The sequence below is a fragment of the Solea senegalensis genome, linkage group LG7 (genome assembly GCF_019176455.1).
Source record: "Solea senegalensis isolate Sse05_10M linkage group LG7, IFAPA_SoseM_1, whole genome shotgun sequence".
NCBI classification, from domain to species: Eukaryota; Metazoa; Chordata; class Actinopteri; order Pleuronectiformes; family Soleidae; genus Solea; species Solea senegalensis.
In genome coordinates, this window is record NC_058027.1 from 3,528,964 (window position 1) to 3,547,734 (window position 18,771).

At 38.8% G+C, this 18,771-nt stretch overlaps 1 protein-coding gene across 1 annotated transcript; it reads left to right on the plus strand.

Moving 5' to 3' along the window:
- Positions 1-777: 777 nt before the first annotated feature.
- On the plus strand, positions 778-18,351 carry rbm26 (RNA binding motif protein 26). Its single transcript, XM_044030759.1, has 22 exons — positions 778-1,225; positions 1,341-1,459; positions 1,721-1,839; positions 5,104-5,195; positions 5,301-5,557; positions 5,786-6,067; positions 6,386-6,628; positions 7,620-7,760; positions 7,861-8,001; positions 8,631-8,739; positions 8,831-8,987; positions 10,250-10,435; positions 12,041-12,145; positions 12,233-12,301; positions 12,383-12,481; positions 12,582-12,656; positions 13,274-13,438; positions 14,599-14,703; positions 15,389-15,592; positions 15,870-15,956; positions 16,061-16,174; positions 17,238-18,351. Exons 1-22 carry the CDS (start codon positions 1,167-1,169, stop codon positions 17,325-17,327), a joined length of 3,018 nt encoding a protein of 1,005 aa, XP_043886694.1. The 5' UTR covers positions 778-1,166; the 3' UTR covers positions 17,328-18,351.
- The last annotated feature ends 420 nt before the right edge of the window (positions 18,352-18,771 follow it).

An 18,771-nucleotide genomic window follows, 5' to 3' on the forward strand; every position in this document is an offset into this window, starting at 1 on the left:
CAAGTACCAGAGGAAACCTTGGCTGTGGGCATCTGGACTTGCTTGATTAAGGTTTGAAGACCTTTTACCTCTCTTTTATAAGCGCTTGAATGCATTTAAAAAGGTGCCAAATGTTTCCTAGAATTTCCATTGTGGGAACTGAAGTGAATGCCTGATCTTTCTGTGGTTTTGTCCATCCATCTGAGCAGAATGGTTTGCTGAGCCAGAAGAGATGGTTTTCGCACAGACAATTTGCACAGTGACTCTAAGCATATATGTGTGTAATCTAATGTTGAATGTGATCCATTTAATAATGTGTTTTCATGATAACATGATATTACGTGGTCAGTTTGACACCTCTATTATAAAGAGTTGCGATAAGGTTCCTTCTGGATGAATGTATAAATATGATGTTATTGATATAATAACAGGTGTGCTTGTTAATGTGGGGGACGCAGACACAGTTTGCCCTTCATGACTTTGATGCCTGTCAAGTGACCTGGACAGACCAAAGAAAGACAGACAGATGATCCTTGAAGCAATAGAGAGATGTTGCAGGCAGGTCATAACGTTAGCAGGGGTGTAATAAGAGAGGAAAACTCCATTAAAAATAACAAAAACATTTTTGGAAGTATTCTTGACTTTATTACAGTATTTAAGTTATATGTCTGTCCTGTAGCCTACCCTGTTATAACAGCAGAGGGCACGGACTGCCCGAACCGAATGCCTCTCAGTAACGCCCTCTCTCTATCTCGCGATATTATCTGAACGAGAACAACATCGGAAGTAAACATTTTTTACCCGGAAGTAATTCGTTGTGAGAGGGGGGAAATACGTGTTTAACGTGGGTGAACCTATCGTTGTACTTTGATAATTCTCAGCGTTCGGAGTTTGTTGGTTGAACGTTGACAAACAACAGACTCGCTCTCCGTGCACCTCCGGGATAAAAGTAAAGACGAGAGTCGAGAAACAAAGCGGCACGCGCAGAGCCCCACTTTTGCTAACTAGCCTGGTAACGCTAACGCGGCCACATTTAGCAAACGTCGCTTTTAAAAACAAGGCCCAGCAAGAGATTGGTGAGTGTTGGTCATCCAGATGAACGAGTAAGTAAGTGAGCCACATCAAAGCAGCGGAGGTTAAATCTGGCCGCGGTGGAGAGGGCGCGAGAGAGTTCGGCTGGATTCAAAATGATAATTGAAAACCTTGATGCCTTGAAAACATGGCTATCTGAAACCCTTGAGCCCATGTAAGTATCGTTAACCGCAGGGCTGTTTCCTTTCTGTACCACTTAGCTACTCATTTCAACATGTGTTTTATTTAAATTTTCTTGTGCCTTACGAATTGTTCCTTCGCGTCCTCAGCTGTGATGCAGACCCTTCTGCCCTCGCAAAGTACGTTGTTGCTTTGGTGAAAAAGGATAAAACCGAGAAGGAATTAAAAGCACTGTGTATCGACCAGTTGGATGTGTTTCTCCAGAAAGGTAAATAATACCTCGCTCCATTATTATTCCTCATAAATATTATTTGCTCACATTGTGTTCACAAGTGTAGTCGTCATTTTTCAAAACAACGTAGTCGTTTTAAATGACTAAATTGGATTTAAAGGTTTGAGCTTTGTAACAACTAGTTACCCAACATTGTTGGATAATTGGCTTCCAGTCAAATAGCTGTTCAGACAATAAATGTTATTGCTTGTTGTTGCATTGAAATATCATCTCTTAATTTACATTATCTTCTTTCAGAGACCCAGCTCTTTGTGGATAAGCTGTTTGAAGCCATTAACAACAAATGTTACCTCCCTCAGTCAGAAGTACCAGCATCTGTGAGCAAAGTTGAGAAGGAAGAGCAGAAAAAAGAGGAGGTAATTTTCTTTTGTTGCCCAAGGCACACCTAAAAACCTTAACATTTACGTAAAATAGCCTCTGTAGCACAGGCAGTCGCTCCCGCCACTCCAAGATACTTAGGAAATACTAGACTTTACATGAAATATTTAACATAGTAATGAAACAATTTGGTGGTTGCAAATCGAAAACGTAGCAACATGATTTACACATTTAAATGATACAAGAAATATCTAGGTCAGACCAATTCTGCTACTTATTTAGAAAGGCCAACTTTGAAAAAGTAAAGTTCCAGAGGGCTGGGGTCAAGGATCCTCAATGTAGGATTGCACCATCCAACACCTTTTTAAACATAGGTAGAAATGCTTTTTGACAACCTGCAAAGCCTCAAGAAGAATATTTTTTGTTCATTTGACACAGGCCTGGAGCGTTTTGTCAAGTCTCGTCGGCACTATGTTCATGTTCAATGAAGCTCTCTAAAATAAGGTCGCCATACCTACTGTGCAATCTAGGTATCCAGCAGCCAAAGAAAAACCTGCCCTATGTAGGAAAACAGTCTTTGCATTAATGTCTCCAACTAAACACTGGAGCTAAATGCACCCGAAAATGGCTTATGGCAGTTTTCCACTACATGGACTCTATGACTACTACTACTGCTTCCGAGCTAGCTGAGCTGATACTATACACAGTGGCATCAGACTGTCGACTGATTGGTCATAGTGCCGTCACTGGAAGAGGCATGAGCAAGAAGTCTGATAGAAAAATAAAACTGAATAAAAGGTGAACTGTTCAAGTCAGTTAGAAATCCTGAAATCGTGCATTAATGTCCAACATTTAGCACGGAAATGTCTAAAATCTCAATATTTAACTGAGGAGTGTGATGTATTTACCATCAACACTGCTGAAAGCCTGCAATTGCGAGCGATGAGCTGCATCACAATCTCTGCCGCTGCATTTCAGTTCAGTGACTGTGTCTGACGGAGTCTGTGCTCCAGTCATGGAGTTAGTACTAAACAAAACTTTTCAATTAACTGATTCTAATGATTCTTTACATTGAAAATAACTGCTTTACTACTCGCTAGTTTGTGTGTGTCGTGTATAAAACGAAGTCACAGCAGTTTCATGCAGCCATGTTGTGATGACCACGCCCACGTTGAAGCGTTTATGTTTATTTCGGTGATGTCAGTTAGATCACTCATCACATACACATCCTCGACATCCAGTACGGCAAGGCACACGACTCTCTACTTATCCCATCTGTCCCGAATATAGCCAGCCATAAAGGTCCCATCTGGGCAACTAGGTTCACCAGATCCTGCACTTCTTGTTGAGAACACTCTGTCGATCGCATTCAGTGACCAGCTTAGCAGTTCCATCTTGGATCAATTGATTCTCCGCAGTGGCTCGATTCACAGGGGCAGCTAAATACTTCTCATGTGTTGACATTTGTGCTTATCAATGTCAGCTGTTGTTTGGGTACATTCGCTTCTTGTTTTTGTTTGGTTACGTTTGCTTCCACTGCCGTCTCCACACGGTGTCTACAGATTTCTGTCTCTGACCTTTTGTCATACTTTCTTCCTGGGTCATTCTGTATCGATTAATAGTCATATCTACATACTTCTTTTTAAATACACTCCGTTTGGTGATTTTTTTCATCTCCTCATCTAGAATATTCCACTGTCTGACACCCGTGACCGATACGGTAAATTATTTTAATGTAGTTCTTACCCTTCTCTGCCTGAACATCATGTTCCCTCTCCGATTGTGTCCCTCCCCTCTGGTCAGGAATAATATCTGTATATTATGAGGAGGCCTTTTGTTGGCAGCCCTGTATATCATCTGCACTGTGCGGTAGTTTATTAAGTCATATAATTTGAGTATTTTTGATTTGATAAATAGTTGATTTGTATGTTCTCTGTAATTGGTAGAATTCTCAAGGCTCTTTTTTGGAGTATAAATGGGATAAGTAGTGGTTTTGTAATTGTGTCCCCAAACCTCTGTACAGTATTGCAGGTGTGGTGAGATTAGTACGCAATACAACAAGTATAGTGCCTTCTGATTTAGTAGTTTTTGTGCCCTCCAAAGTATGAACACACTCCTGGCCAGCTTACCTTTTAGGTGTCTGGTGTACGACTTAACATGTCATCAATAATCACTCCCAGCACTTTGTACTCACTAACACTTTCAATATCCACTCCATTAACTTGTATGTTAATACTTTTCTTATGGCCTTTCCCATACAGCATATATTTAGATTTCTCTAAATTTAATGATAGTTTATTTATATTAAACCACACATGAAGCTTGGCCATTTCATTATTGACTGTTTCCACTAATTGGTTTAAGTCATCCCCAGAACAGAAAATATTAGTGTCATCTGCGAATAGTATTAATTTCAGAATATTGGATACCTTGCATATGTCATTAATGTATAGTATAAACAGTTTTGGACCCAGTACTGACCCTTGTGGGACCCCACAAACTATGTCCAAGCAAGTCGATGTGTTATCGCCCATCTTACCGTATTGAGATCTGTTGTGAAGATAGCTCTTGACCCATTCGAGTACTATGCCTCTAATACCATATCTCTCCAGTTTAGCTATCAAGATATCATGGTTGATGGCGTCAAATGCTTTTTTTAGGTCTATGAAAATTCCTATTGAATGTAATTTCTGGTCAACAGCATCAGTAATGATTTCTACAGCTAGTGCCGTCGAGTGGTTTCTTCTGAATCCATATTGGCTATCGTATAGCAGATTGTGTTTCTCAATGAAGTTGTCTAGCCTATCGTTAAATAGTTTCTCCAGAATTTTTGACAGTTGTAGTAGTAGTAAATTTGTGCATGTCCCCTTTCTTGAACAATGGCATTACCTTTGCCACTTTCATTTTGGTGGGAAATGTCCCTGTCTGAAATGACAGGTTGCAGAGATATGCTAGAGGTGAAACGATTCCATCTATTACTTTCTTAATTGGCTTCATGTCGAGGTCATCAACATCCGTGGAGGTTACTGAACATCTATGGAAAGATCTGAAAAATACAATGTGTATTCAAAGATGAGGCAGCTAGAGCAGCTTGCTCAGGAAAAGTGGACCAAACTCTCTGTCAGAAATCTCAAAGTTATTTCAGAGATATTGTTGTGGGTTCTTGTTTTCCATGAAAGGATACCAACAAATTTGTCAACGTCTTCATATGCTACAATTAAAACAACATGGAGGATGACTCATGTCAGTGGCTGTCTTTTGATTTTGTAAATGTTTCAGAAGTTACTTTTTTCATTGTTCAGACAAATCGTGAAGAAGACAGAGAGAAGAAGTTTTCTCGGCGGGTGACTCACAGCCCTCCACAATCAAGCTCTCGTCACAGTAGAGACAACAGGTGGGTGCACTAGCCGCTTGCATTGGTGTGATTTCTTTTCTCCCTTTTTTGTCTCAGTCTCCCATTTACTTCTCACTAAATGCCATTGTTCATCCAAATTCTCAGGAGAGGGGACGACCGTAAGAGAGATGATCGCCCCAGGAAGCGGGATTATGACCGCATCCCACCAAGGAGGGACTCGTACCGCGACCGCTACAATCGCAGGAGAGGCCGCAGTCGCAGTTACAGTCGGAGCCGTAGCCGTAGTTGGAGCAAAGATCGCAACCGTGATCGTGACAGAGAAAGGGACAGGGACAGAGGGGATCGTGATCGCAGCAGAACTCGGTCTCACAGCAGAACTCGATCTAGGAGCAGGAGTAGAGGTAAGAACCTGACTGATGTCCAGTTTTGCACATTCGCCACAGTCCGGCCACTCATGTTTTTTATAGATTAGAATTAATTTTTTACCATTTTTATTACACTATTAAGAAAGAGACCAAATACACCACACTGTCCTAATACCCATTGTCTCCCTCTAGATTATCTGTATTGACGGCTCATACACTGTAATCCTTGTTTTATTGGTTTACATGTCCACTGTGTGTTCACAGAAAGAGATTCTGGAAAATTGAAGTACGATCATGAAAGGGGGGAAAGGTCAGAGGTCGGTGATGGCTACACGACAGCAGTGCAAATCTCCACTGCAACCACTTCGCACTTCCCTGTGCCAACGCTGAGCAGCACCATTACGGTCATCGCCCCGAGTCACCATCACAGCAACAGCGCCACCGAGAGTTGGTCAGACTTCTGCCCTGACCCGCACCCTTTGGACCATGGCCCTTTTAGCAGGGGACCACCACCTCAACAGAGGAAGCGATGCCGCGACTACGATGGTAAGAAGCTCCCTTCAGTATTTCTGCAAACACATGCAGTCCACTAAACACAAGCCTGCTGCTTCTGCCACCTTGTGGTAATAGATGCACTACGAGTTGTCATTAAGTCATTCAAGGTTTAAAAATTTTGATTTTATTTAATCAATGCTGTCATTTATAAAACATTCTTCTGATTTATTTCTTTTTAATGTGTTTTGTTTCTCTTTTGGAATGGGTTATGAATCCAATATTGGTAAACCTCTGCTACAAATGGCTGTTTTTTGTTATATTGTAGTTGTAAGTGTTTGATGTTCTACACATGTTTGCTATCGTTTCCAGAGAAGGGCTTCTGCATGCGTGGAGACATGTGTCCTTTCGACCATGGAAGTGACCCAGTTGTAGTGGAGGATGTCAGTTTGCCCAACATGTTGCCCTTCCAACCTCCACCAATCCCAGGTGTGGAACAACTGCCTCCTCCAGGGCTCCCTCCACCACCACCACTCATGAACCCTCCACCCGTCAACCTGCGGCCCCCTGTGCCCCCACCAGGTGCCCTTCCACCCAGCCTTCCACCTGTTGCAGGTAGGATTCTTCTTTATTTTCTCTATTACAAATGGGTTCATGAACAAAACTAGGCCCCTTTGATGATAATTATTAGCAAATATCATTAGTGTCAGGAATGTGGTGTAGGAGAAGGTGAGTGAGAATAACTAATTGGCCATGGAGTATAATTTTTACATTTACAAACATTACTCATGTTACGATAGTTGACCTCCATAATGTTGCTGCTTTGAACTTTCTTTTGCTCCTTCTCTTTCCCCTCATACATTTTTACATTGCTGTATTGGGTACTTGGGGTATTAGTGATGATGATGATGATCAAATCTGTCTCCTCCACTGATCTGCCTTGCACAAATCAAAAGCAGCAGCACTCGCACAATGCTTAGAAATGTCATAGCACATCATTCCTGGTTAAGCCACATATTTTTATGTTGTTTTTTTTTCTTTCTTTTCCAAAACTTGGACAATCTTTTCAGCAAATATGTGGGGCTCATGGAATTAAGAATTTCAAACTCTGGAGAGCATTATTACACTTCTCAGTGTAGAATATCAAACAACGTTTAATGAGTTTTGAGCATGCTCAAGCTGCCAAAACATGATCATCTGGGTAAAAGAAGAAAAGGAAGATTTGTGCATTTGTGCCACTTGGTGCTCTGGCCCTAATAATCTCATCTGCAACGTTTCAATAGCCAATGTATTTGACACTAATTTGACTACTATGAGCTATGAGTTGCATCCCCATGGACACAGAACAACAGCACCACTGCCGAAAAGCATATTTTAGGGGAAACAGTGAAGAATTAAAGCTCATATCTCAATCTCTAACTTAAAAGTCAGCTTTATATTCCTGTTGTGTGCCTTTTATCCATATTTCTTCTTCTTCTTCCAATAATAATAATTTCCAGTAGGCTGAAGTTTGTGACTAAACGGACTCAACTGTAAACGTAACAGTGACATAAAGAGGAAGCACTTTGGTTTGACATGTTTTTTTGTTTGTCTGGTTCTGACACAGGTCCCCCTCCTCCACTGCCTCCACTGCAGCCGCCCAGCATGGATGTCCCTCTCAACTCCATCACCAATTCTGTTCCCACTATTGTCACCTCCGGAATGCGACCCTCACTTCCTCAGCCTTCAGCACCTCTCTTCCCCTCTGGTAAATGCAGTATATCTTTAAACGTTTAAATGTGTCTTTATAAGTCGTTGCTACAGTATTTTTTTTTTTATCTTATTTTAAAATGCTCTCTCCTCACCAGACAACTATGAAGCAGATGTGTACAATCCTGAAGCTCCCAGCATCACCAATACCTCCAGGCCAATCTACCGCCATCGGGTCAATGCCCAGAGACCCAACTTGATTGGACTCACAATGGGAGAGATCGACAAGCCACAAAGAGGTATTGCTCACATCAGTTACATCAGGGGTTAGGGACCCACAGATGGGTTGCAGGGGTTTTGTAAAATTGTATGTTTAGATCAGAAGACTGCTTTTTCACCATGGGTGTGAATTGTATGCAGGTGAAAGAAACAATGTTTATGCAGATTATTGGCTTTTTGTGTGGTTTTATTGTCAAAAAGCAAGCAAACGAATAAAAAGAACAAAGGTCTGCCTCTCACTCTGGTAGAAAAAAACCTTCTGCATTCTGGTCCCTCTGACCTAAAGAATGTGTGATGCACACTCCATGCCCAAATCAAGCAGATTAAATAACAAACTTGAAGATCTGCTAAACAAAACTAGCAATTTAATTAACATACTTCTAAATATCAATAATCCAAAAATCATATTGTAATGAAACCAAAAAAAAATGATCCACTAAAATCACTAATGATACTGTTAAAGCCTTATCTAAATAAAGAGGATTAACTGCATAAGATTAAGCTCTTGGAAAGGTTTACCAGTTAAAATTTGCATTAGATGTCACAGATATGACTGTAATCATTAATAGTCAATACGTTATGCACACATTTGTTCTTGTTACACTTTTTGGTTGTTAATCGGACCGTGATTGCATTTGTCCCTCCCCAGACAAGATTCCTAACAACTGTATGCGCATTGTTATGGAGTCTGACCCGAGAAAGAGACCAGCCGTCTCCCACGATGGAGGTCTCCCCGCCAAGAAACCTTGGTTTGACAAGTAAGACGCCCATTTTTGTTGATCTCAAATTTGACATATCTTATGATAAGTACTGTAGCTGAGTTGTTTTTTTTTCTTCTTCTTCATTCAGACCAAACTTTAACAAACCTAACCACCAGGGCTTCCACAAAAGAGTTCCATTCTTTGCAAACACCAAATTGCTGGTTCGACAAATTCCTCCTGAGCTCAACAACATCAGCAAACTCAATGAACATTTCAGCAAGTTTGGCACCATCGTCAACCTACAGGTCAGTCCCTTTGTGATGCAGTGGACAGAACAGGCACATCTTCAATGAATAGTCATTAAAACATTGTGATTTACTGACCAAGTGAAACAATACAATAGTCCATATGTGGGTTTGTGAGGGTTATTGAGTTGTGAATCAGTGTCGTGGTTTTATGAAGTAATGTCATGATAGATTAATCTGATGATTCTGTCGATTAATATATTTGTTGTTTGGTCCATACAATGTCATAAAATGTTGATCGCTGCTTCCCAAACCTCAAAATGACAATGCTTTGTTCACAAACCAAAAGTTTTGTGAGTTTTTTGTCAGTTTTATTGATTTTTTTTATATATATATGGAGCAAACAAACAAAAATATTAGAAATTGTTTTAATCATTCACATTTACATTAATGGGTTTTATTTTTGAAAGGCATCTGTTTTTCCTTCATTCATTTATGCCAGACATCGAAAATAATTTAGTGCCCCTTTAGACATTTTACACTCTGATGCTCAAGCAACATTGTTGTAATCAAAATTCCTTCTCTATGTCATTACATGTTGATTGTGAGAACTCCACCTTTGTGACAGTGAAATACACTTGCAATTGAAGCCCACATGATAAATCAACCAGTCAGTAAATTGTGTCTAAGGATTTGGTGGAATCCAATTCTTGATCCTGTTTATCCTTGTTGATTAAGAACTAGATCTTTTATATATAAAAAAGAAGGAAACAAACACAAACACTGTAGGCCTGTCAGGTAGCCTTCTTTTGCTCCTCTACCATTTCCTGCCAGAAGGTGGCTGCAGTGACCAACTGATTTTCCTTTATGCAGTTTTTAATTTCATATAAAGCATCCAGTGCTTGCAATTTAACTGTAAATCATTTTGAGCTGCATTTCTTGTAGAAGTGTTTTTATATGTGTATATATATATATATATATATATATATATATATATATATATATATATATATATATATATATATATATATATGTATGTGTGTATATATATATATATATATATAGGTAAAATGTATATATATGTATGTGTGTATATATTTATATATATATATATATATATATGTGTGTGTATATATATATATATATATGTGTATATATATATATGTGTATATATGTATATATGTATATATATATATATATATATATATATATATATATATATATATATATATATATATATATATATATATATATATGTATGTGTGTATATATATATACATATACATATACATATACATGTTTATTATTATTTCTTCTCACAGGTGGCGTACCAGAATAACCCAGAAGCTGCACTGATCCAGTTTGCCACTCCAGATGAGGCCAGGCGGGCTATTCAAAGCATAGAAGCTGTTCTCAACAACCGTTTCATCAGGGTGCACTGGTTTCGAGAGGATGACAATGAAGTTCAGGGCCAGTCTCGCCTACAGCAGCAGTCACAACCAGCATTGGTGAAATTCTTGTATTTTAACAGGGTCATTCAGAACAGGCTTGTTTTGTTTTAACAAGTGAAGTTCATAAACTTCTTTACCCAAGTCCATAGAGAAAAATCTGTGTTTTTAGCTCATGGGGACACAGGAGCTGCTGGTTTATTGCTCCCTCATTTGATCTGTTAGTGACAGTTAAATACAGATTTCTAGGAAGTTGGTGCACTTAAACCCTAAATATACCTTTTATAGTAAAATGAATGTAGAAGGTACGAGTAGCTGAAAAACGTTTTTACACAGTACAGTTTAATACTCAATAAAAAGTTTACTTTAATTGTCATGAGTTTAACTCAAAGATTTAATCACATAAAAGGCCAATTTCTCCACCCCCCCTCTAATTTGTGAAAGATTTGTTTTTGTTTACCTTTTCCAAGGTTATCCATCCATTTTTTACAAACTAATGTAAAACCAGAATGGCCCACAGTGGATTCAGCTACTGACAAAGAATCGCTCGCTTGTTTGAATGTGCATATCCTAAGCCCCATTGTTGTGTCATTAATCTGCTGCCTTCCCCCATATATTGTAGCGTGAAAATGCTGAGCCCTATTTTCCAAGTATCTACACAATTTCGGGAAACTGAAAGTATTCCAGTTTGCTAACATGTCACCTATTGAGTGTATTTGGGATGCTTTGGATCAATGTGCACGGCAGCGGGTTCCATTTCCTGCCAATATCCAGAAACCTCACATGGCTGTTAAAAAAGAGTGGACCAATATTAGTCAATTCAATTGATATACTGATCAATTCTTAGCAAAGGTGAAATGCCCACCAACACATTTTCATACAAATAAGCCTTATTAATAGAACGTGGACATTTTTTGCTTCAATTGGTATTAAAAAAAAATTAGAGCCTCAATATCAATATCAATATCATACTTGTAGTGCCACCCCTTTATTGTTCTACAGACTTTGTCAAAACTAGAGCTGAAACGATTAATCGATTATTAATCGACAACTATTTAGATAATCGGTTTGAAGCTTTTTCCATGATTTTCAAGATTTCCGATTTTTTTTAAGCTTCTTAAATGCAAAAACAGGTTTTTTTTGATATTTTACGGACCAATCGATTAATCGAGAAAATAATCGACAGATTAATCGATTATGAAAATAATCTTTAGTTGCAGCTCTAGTCAAAACTAAAGTGAAGAAAACAATTTGGGAGAGACAAATATAGCAGTTGCGATTGTTTCAGCTTCAATATAGAGCAACATTCAGTGGTTTGTTTCTATGTTACTGTGTGAAATGTAACACTTGTCCTCAAAGGTGCTGTTCATCATTTATACAAGTGGGTTTGGCTCCGCCACATTATTGTTCTCTCCTGGCTCTTACATTTTGTCACTTAGAAGAACCTGTTGCATTAATGCAAGCGCTGCCGCCTCCACTTACACTGTTATTATGAGTCATTGTATGTGGGAAGGGATGAAGCGAAGCAGTTGATACAGATTCACACAAAGGTCCAGCACTGGAAGAAATCCAGACGTCAGAGTTGCTGACATTTGCTCGGTTAAAATGTGCTTCATTAAATTTGATGTACAGTTTGATTAACATTTAATATTTGTCATTTGTCAGCCCTCAGCTGCTTCTCTGAAGCAGTCTGTCAAAGACCGCCTTGGACCAATGCTCCCCGCAGACTCCGAGTCCTCCCAAGACTCCAGTACAGCCGGTGCAGCTCAGGTGGGTGTAGTGGTGTCGAGGGTTTTTGCATGTACTGTAAAATGTGTGCATATAGTGTATATAATAGTTTCCTTTTTTTCTCCGCAGAATACCTCCAAAGTGCCAGTAAAGGACCGTTTGGGTTTTTCTCCCAAACCAGCAGCTCCTGTTGAAAAAGTTAGTTTCTGTTCTGTTTAAAATTTCTGTTACCTGGTGTTTCTGCCTATCTGCGTGTACATTTATTTGCCCTCTTTTCAGGTCTATTCAACGTCCCTGGGCCTCACAAAAACTGTGTACAATCCCGTCGCCCTGAAGGCAGCACAGAAAACCTCTGAGGAGGCCCTGAAGAAAAAGCAGGTAGGGTATAAGAGAAATTGAAGGGATATTCCAAAAGGGGCACATAGGAAAACAAGCAATTCTGATTTTCATACTGACAAAACATTGTTAAAATTCACAGGAAGCACTAAAACTACAACATGATGTAAGGAAGAAGAAGCAGGAAATACTGGAGAAGCACATAGAGACACAGAAGGTAAGATTATCTAGAATAAAGAATATATTACACTTTTATTGCTGCGTTCCACTCAAGTTAAGGTGAAAATGCAATGCAAACGCTCTACATTGTATTTTGTGGACACAAACACCATAGCGACACGCTTGTGCTTAAAGATTACACAGCACTATGTGTACGACAGGTTTACTGTGAAACAAATACAACAGAGGTGCTATTAACGGTAAGAATGGCTGCGTTTATATGGCGGCAACCATCTTGGAAAATCCATGGCCATGTAAATTCTGGGTTCCGACAACAAAGGCATATTACAGCATAATAGTATACACTCTGCATGGACAAAAATAAACCATCAGCACTATGTAGCTGTACATTAGCTGTAAAATTGGACCGACTCACCACTTCAGTAACATAAGACTGAAGTGTGTGTAGTAAAATGTGATTTTTAAATAGTTTTTCAATGATCAGATTTACAATTATTTTTGCTAGTATAGTCATAATATGAAATGTTGATATTATCCCATTTTGACACAGGCGTAGTGTTTACAGAAAAATCCTCCATAATGTCGCGACAATATTAAATCATTATTTGTGTCAGGTGGCTGAAAAAACTGTCTGATGTTACTTTTTTCCTGCAGCTTCTGATATCCAAACTTGAGAAGAACAAAATACAAAAGGACAAAGCCACGATCATGGAGACTTTGGACACGTTAACCAAGAGTATCACGAAGCTTCAAGAGGAGATAAAGGGAATCTCGAGCAACAGCAACAACCCACTGCGCGCTGCCAAGAGCAAGGCCCAGGTAGCGTTCTCTTCCAGCAACACAAACTGTTCAGTTGCACAAGTGTTTAGATTTTTATTACTTTTTGAAGGGTTGCTCATATGGAGCATCAAAAATTCAGAGAAGCCAAAGGGCACTTCTGTCGTGTCTGTCTTTACTGAGCAACCAAAACCTTGGAGCTGCAGACGACTGAAGTTGCTGCAGCCTAACTGCATTTAATGAACTCAAAGTAATAAAAAAAAAACGATGCCGCCAGCGCTGCTTTTCCATTTCCCCAGCCTTGTTTTTTGATACTTGTGTAGAAAAGACATAAATTCGTGTCTTGGTGCTTCCTGGTCGTCCCCAACTGATTTCGAAGCATCGTCTGAATGTTTGAAGTTTAAAATCAGACAAAGATCAAAAGTATCTAAAACACATTGAGTCAGTAGCAACTGGACTTGGAAGTTTATCTTGAAGTCTCAAAGATCTTGAATATCAAAAGGCGAGCTGAAAGTGTTCACTGCATTCCAAAAATGTTTTAGATTTTTTTTTCATCACGGTGTTAACAAGTGCATTGCAAGGGATGCAACTAATGTTTTATACTTTGAGTGGTGTACTGCTTACACTAGTCAGAATTAGAGCTGCAACTAACGAGTATTTTCATAATCGATTAATCTGTCGATTATTTTCTCGATTAATTGATTAGTCGCTTGGTCCATAAAATATCAGAAAACCTTAAAAAATGTTGATCGGTGTTTGTCACTCCTGGAAATGATGATGTTCTCAAATGTCTTGTTTTGTCCACAAACCAAAATGATTAACTTCTAATAATTTCTTTGTTATCCAGAGCAATGAAATGAAGAAAATACTCACATTTAAGAAGCTTAAACAATCAGAGATCTTGTTTTAATCATGAAACAAGCTTTGAACCGATTAATCGATTATCAAAACAGTTGTCGATTAATTTAGTAATCGATTAATAATCAATTAATTGTTTCAGCTCTAGTCAAACAACATGATCACACTGATGCTTCCTCACGGTATCAAACTAGGTCTTTTGAGATTGTATTGATTGAGAGACCCCTAGCTCCAGAAGGTATTTATAGAGTCAAAGGCAACTGTGAATTTGATTTCCACTCATCCAGTTCCCCCGACTTTCTTACAACATTATCTTTCCTAATGTAAGTTATTCATATTTTCAGGCACAGAAGGAACTGCTGGATGCCGAGCTGGACCTATACAAGAAGACTCAGTCTGGAGAAGACACAGCATTGTTGAAGATCAAGTACACCCAGCTGCAGATTGAGGTAATAAGAAACTGTCCCTCAAGCTTGTATTCACTTGTCAAAATGCTACATACACAGCTACACAAGGGCACTTGTGCTCTTGTTACTTTAAATGACCCGATTAGTCAGACAGTAGGGCTGCACTATTTAGCTAAAATGATTAGCTCACAGTATTTATCTTTGGCCAAGTAAAAAGCTACTGCATTTCAGTGTGTCTTTGGGAGGTGGATGATGCAGGGTCGCTATTATGGTTGGCTGGGTTGGTGTCAGACAGGGACTTGGTGAGCTAGCCTTGAAGCGTTGAGGCTTTAGCCTTCATGCATTCGCCGTACTGTGGTCTGTGATATTTTTTTAACTGGTTAAAGAAGTTAGTTGTGTTGCCCTGTAGCACAGACGCTCTTTGCATATGATTTGCTCTACCCTGAATTCTAAACACCTCCAGGCAACGGACTACAATCCTCTTCAAGGTGCTTTTTATTTACGTTTCACTCTTCACTGTTTGCTCTGTTCCGTTTCGCTCCGGTCGAATCATGTAGAATCATTGCAGATTGAAAGGTGCTGCTGCTGCAGGGTCTGCGGGCATGCCAGTCGGGCACCCCTTACCTCTTGTTCGCCCCCTTGTGGCTAGCTGACTGTCATGTTAATTTAATAGCGGCAGCCAAAACCGTGTTTGTGATGGTGTTTTACTTCTTTCTATACATTCTAGGCCGCAAAAAAGGGTCTCCTGTCCACAGGACGAGGCCGGGGGGTCCATGCTCGGGGACGCGGTTCTCTCAGAGCTCGGGGAAGGGGCTCCAGAGGACGGGGAAGAGGTGTGCCACTGCATTCTGTTGTGGACCATCGACCACGGGCACTGGAAATTTCTGGTTTCACCGAAGAAGACTGTGTTGACCTGCTGCCACACTTTGCTGTAAGTCAACCTAAAAGAAAATAGAGAAAATACTTAATATCCACCGAATCATTGTAATTATTTAGAGGAAGTAAAGAACGTATATATAACTAAACTATAAATATAACTTTTAAGGGGAAGAAGAAAACGCCCCTATCTCCTCCCAATATTTTATAATATTAATTCCTGTCCTGGTACTAATAACAAGATATACTGTATACAGAATTCTTTTCCTAGTTGCACAGGATTGAACGTGTTTGTAAAATTAACAAAATCTGTGTGTTTATGGTTTTTGAAGCAATATGGAGAGATTGAAGATTGCCAGATTGACGAAAACAACCGGTCTGCAGTCATTACCTACAGGACGAGAGCAGAGGCTGAACAGGTGATGTATTTTTATCATTTCTTTATTGTCATCCTGTGTTATAATGTCTTATCCAGAGCTGAGTCTGACACCCGATGTGTTTTCCCTCCTGCTCTCACCTGTAGGCGGCTATTCGTGGAGTGAGATTCAACAACCAGGTTTTACATCTGGCCTGGCACAAGCCCATCTCCACTCATAGTACTGCAGATGCTGATGAGGCAGAAACAGAAGAGAATGAGGTTTGCAGGCTTTTTATAATCTTCTATTTTCTTCTTTCCAGTGTGTGGAAATGTGTTACATCTAATGGTAAAACTGCAGATTTCGACAAACTCATCCCTCCCTTTCCCAAGTCCATCGGGAAACTACAGTGACCTTCTGCCCTTTCCTTCTCTGTTTATTAGGTTATGCATTGAGTTTATTTGGGTGGAGTCTGGCTGCGCAAGTAGGAGGGCTGTCACTTTTTACTCTCAATTCAAATATTAATTCAAACATGGAGGGAGGAGTAAAAACTAGCCATAAAATCCTGATCAAGTTCAAATTATGTAGAGCGTTTGATTCAGCAGGGTGCGCTGAGTGCACCCTGGCCTGTTCAATCATCACCAAAGACTGTGTGGAGGTATTTCTGTGTGATTGATTTGATTTTAAAAAGTCAGTTGCTGTGATTATTCGTTATTAAAAAAAAATGTATATAAGATAAATGTTTTATCAGTGATTGCATTAATAAAAACAAATCTTTTTACTCCAATGACAACCTATCCACACTCTCATTAGCTCAACACACTGAAGCCGGCATTACTTGTACTCGCTCTCATGTGCTGGAGTTCAAATATTTGACAAACAATACATTAAAATTCTATATTCATTCATTTATAAATGTTTCACACTGGACCTTTTTATAGGAGGAAGGTCAGGCTTGATTGATTTCCTGCCTTTCAAGCTGAAATAAAGCCACATTTTATTGAAGTAGAGGTATTTCCATTCATTGTCTCTGCTCAGATATGGTACCAGCATATTAAACACCTATTTCTTGTTGTATTACAATGATAGAACACAAGAGGGAGCCATTATACATTACAGCCAAAACTGTCTTTATGAGGCTTTTGTCTGACCACTTGCACTTTTCATTAAACACGTGTTCTGTCTGAGAACTGAGTCCCTCATGTGACCTTCTAAACATGCAGGTGTAAACAGACTGCTGATGGAGCTCAAAGTTAAAAGGGCTTTTCACTTTAAATTGCTTTTTTTTTTAATATACTATAGAAAACATTAATCACTTTCTTTTTTGTTTTATCCACTTGTCAGTATCCAGACGAGTCACTGAGTGACGATGCACTGCTGCAGGACGACGACGAGGAAGACGACGACAACGAGCCACGCTCCTGGCGCAGATGAAGAGCAGTCACAGGCTCCTCCCCACCGGTTGCTCTGGTGTGGAAAACAAGCAACAAATCCAGCATCTTCATAAGATTTCAGTGCCTGTTTAAAAAATCAAAACGGTTCATTTTACTTTTGCAAGTGTTTCTCCCCCCACACACACACTCAGTGTTAACAGCAAACGACAAATGTGTGAGTTTGGTTAATTTTAATGTGTACCAGAATCAATTTTGAATTTTTTTAATGCTCTTAACGAAGAAAAAAAATGATTTCTTTTTTTGTTGTTATTTTGATTCAGAAAACACAAATAGTGACGGCTGTTTAGTTTAAGACACATGTTAGTCTCGGTTTAAGAGAAAAGAAAAAGCTGTGTTGTAATGAACCTGAATGACAAATATTAGCTTTTGCCGAGTAGCATTAGCTCGACTGGTTTAAATGCTCATGTGTAAATATTTTATGTCCAGGTTTCACTGATTTGTATGAACGCTTGGCTTCTCAGTTTTTGGCTTTACTTTCTTTGGATTGTACAAAAAAAAATAAAGAATTGAAATGGTCTGAAAAACAACCTGCCAAACGAAAACAAAAAAAAGAGAAAAAGAAAAAAAAAGAAAAGAAAAAGAAAATGGCAGTGGAAAAAAAGACTCCAAAAAGAGTTTTTAAAAAAGACCATTTCAAAAAACAACAAAAAAACTTCCTCTTCACCTAAAGAGCTAACATTCCTCAAAAGTCCTCCTCTCCACTTCATTCGTGAATGTTGGATCGGTAAGGTAACTTTTAAGTGTTGCACTAGTTTTCACGCCAAGGTAAGAAGTGAAGGAACATTTTTACAGCTTTTTTTAATTATTACTTCCGCACAAATGTATATAATCTAAATACTAACACAAACAACTAACAACATTTGTGTTTGTTTGTGTTGCAGGAGCCGTTGCCAGTGTCCAGCCTCAAGACTTTTTAAAAGTATTAACTTGTATTGACTGTCAATAGTTTCTGTCAATTTTGTGACAAATCCTACTGCATTAAATGCATTTTTATTTTAAAATTACTTAAGTTCTAATGTTGACTTTTTTTGTAAATGAAAGTCTTTTAAAAACTATTATTTAACTCGAAAATATACATTTACAAGATGAATTGTTTTCAGTTTGGTGTACGGCATGTTCTATAAAGTGCCACAAGGTATAGAAATGAATGTACTTAACTATATTCTGAAACTCAGAATATAAGGTTAATATTTATTAACCTTATTATATTTTATTCTGGTTCTTGTCCTCCTTTGCTTTTTTGTGCAGCAACTTGTGAGTTTATTTATAAATATTTATTAATATTTATTTATTAACTCCACTGATCTTCTTCCTCACAACAGTTTGCATGTGGCCTTGATTTATAAATTTCTAATGCTTGAAAGGGCAGTCGCTTAACTGAAAAAGAAACCACAAACCGGTTAAAACCAAGTGCATTTATTAAG

Excerpts from the sequence above, each read along its gene's own strand:
- rbm26 (XM_044030759.1), top strand. The coding sequence starts at position 1,167 with ATGATAATTGAAAACCTTGATGCCTTGAAAACATGGCTATCTGAAACC. Across the intron at positions 1,226-1,340 it reads TCTGAAACCCTTGAGCCCAT|CTGTGATGCAGACCCTTCTG; the intron begins GTAAGTATCGTT and ends TCGCGTCCTCAG. Across the intron at positions 16,175-17,237 it reads CAGAAACAGAAGAGAATGAG|TATCCAGACGAGTCACTGAG; the intron begins GTTTGCAGGCTT and ends TCCACTTGTCAG.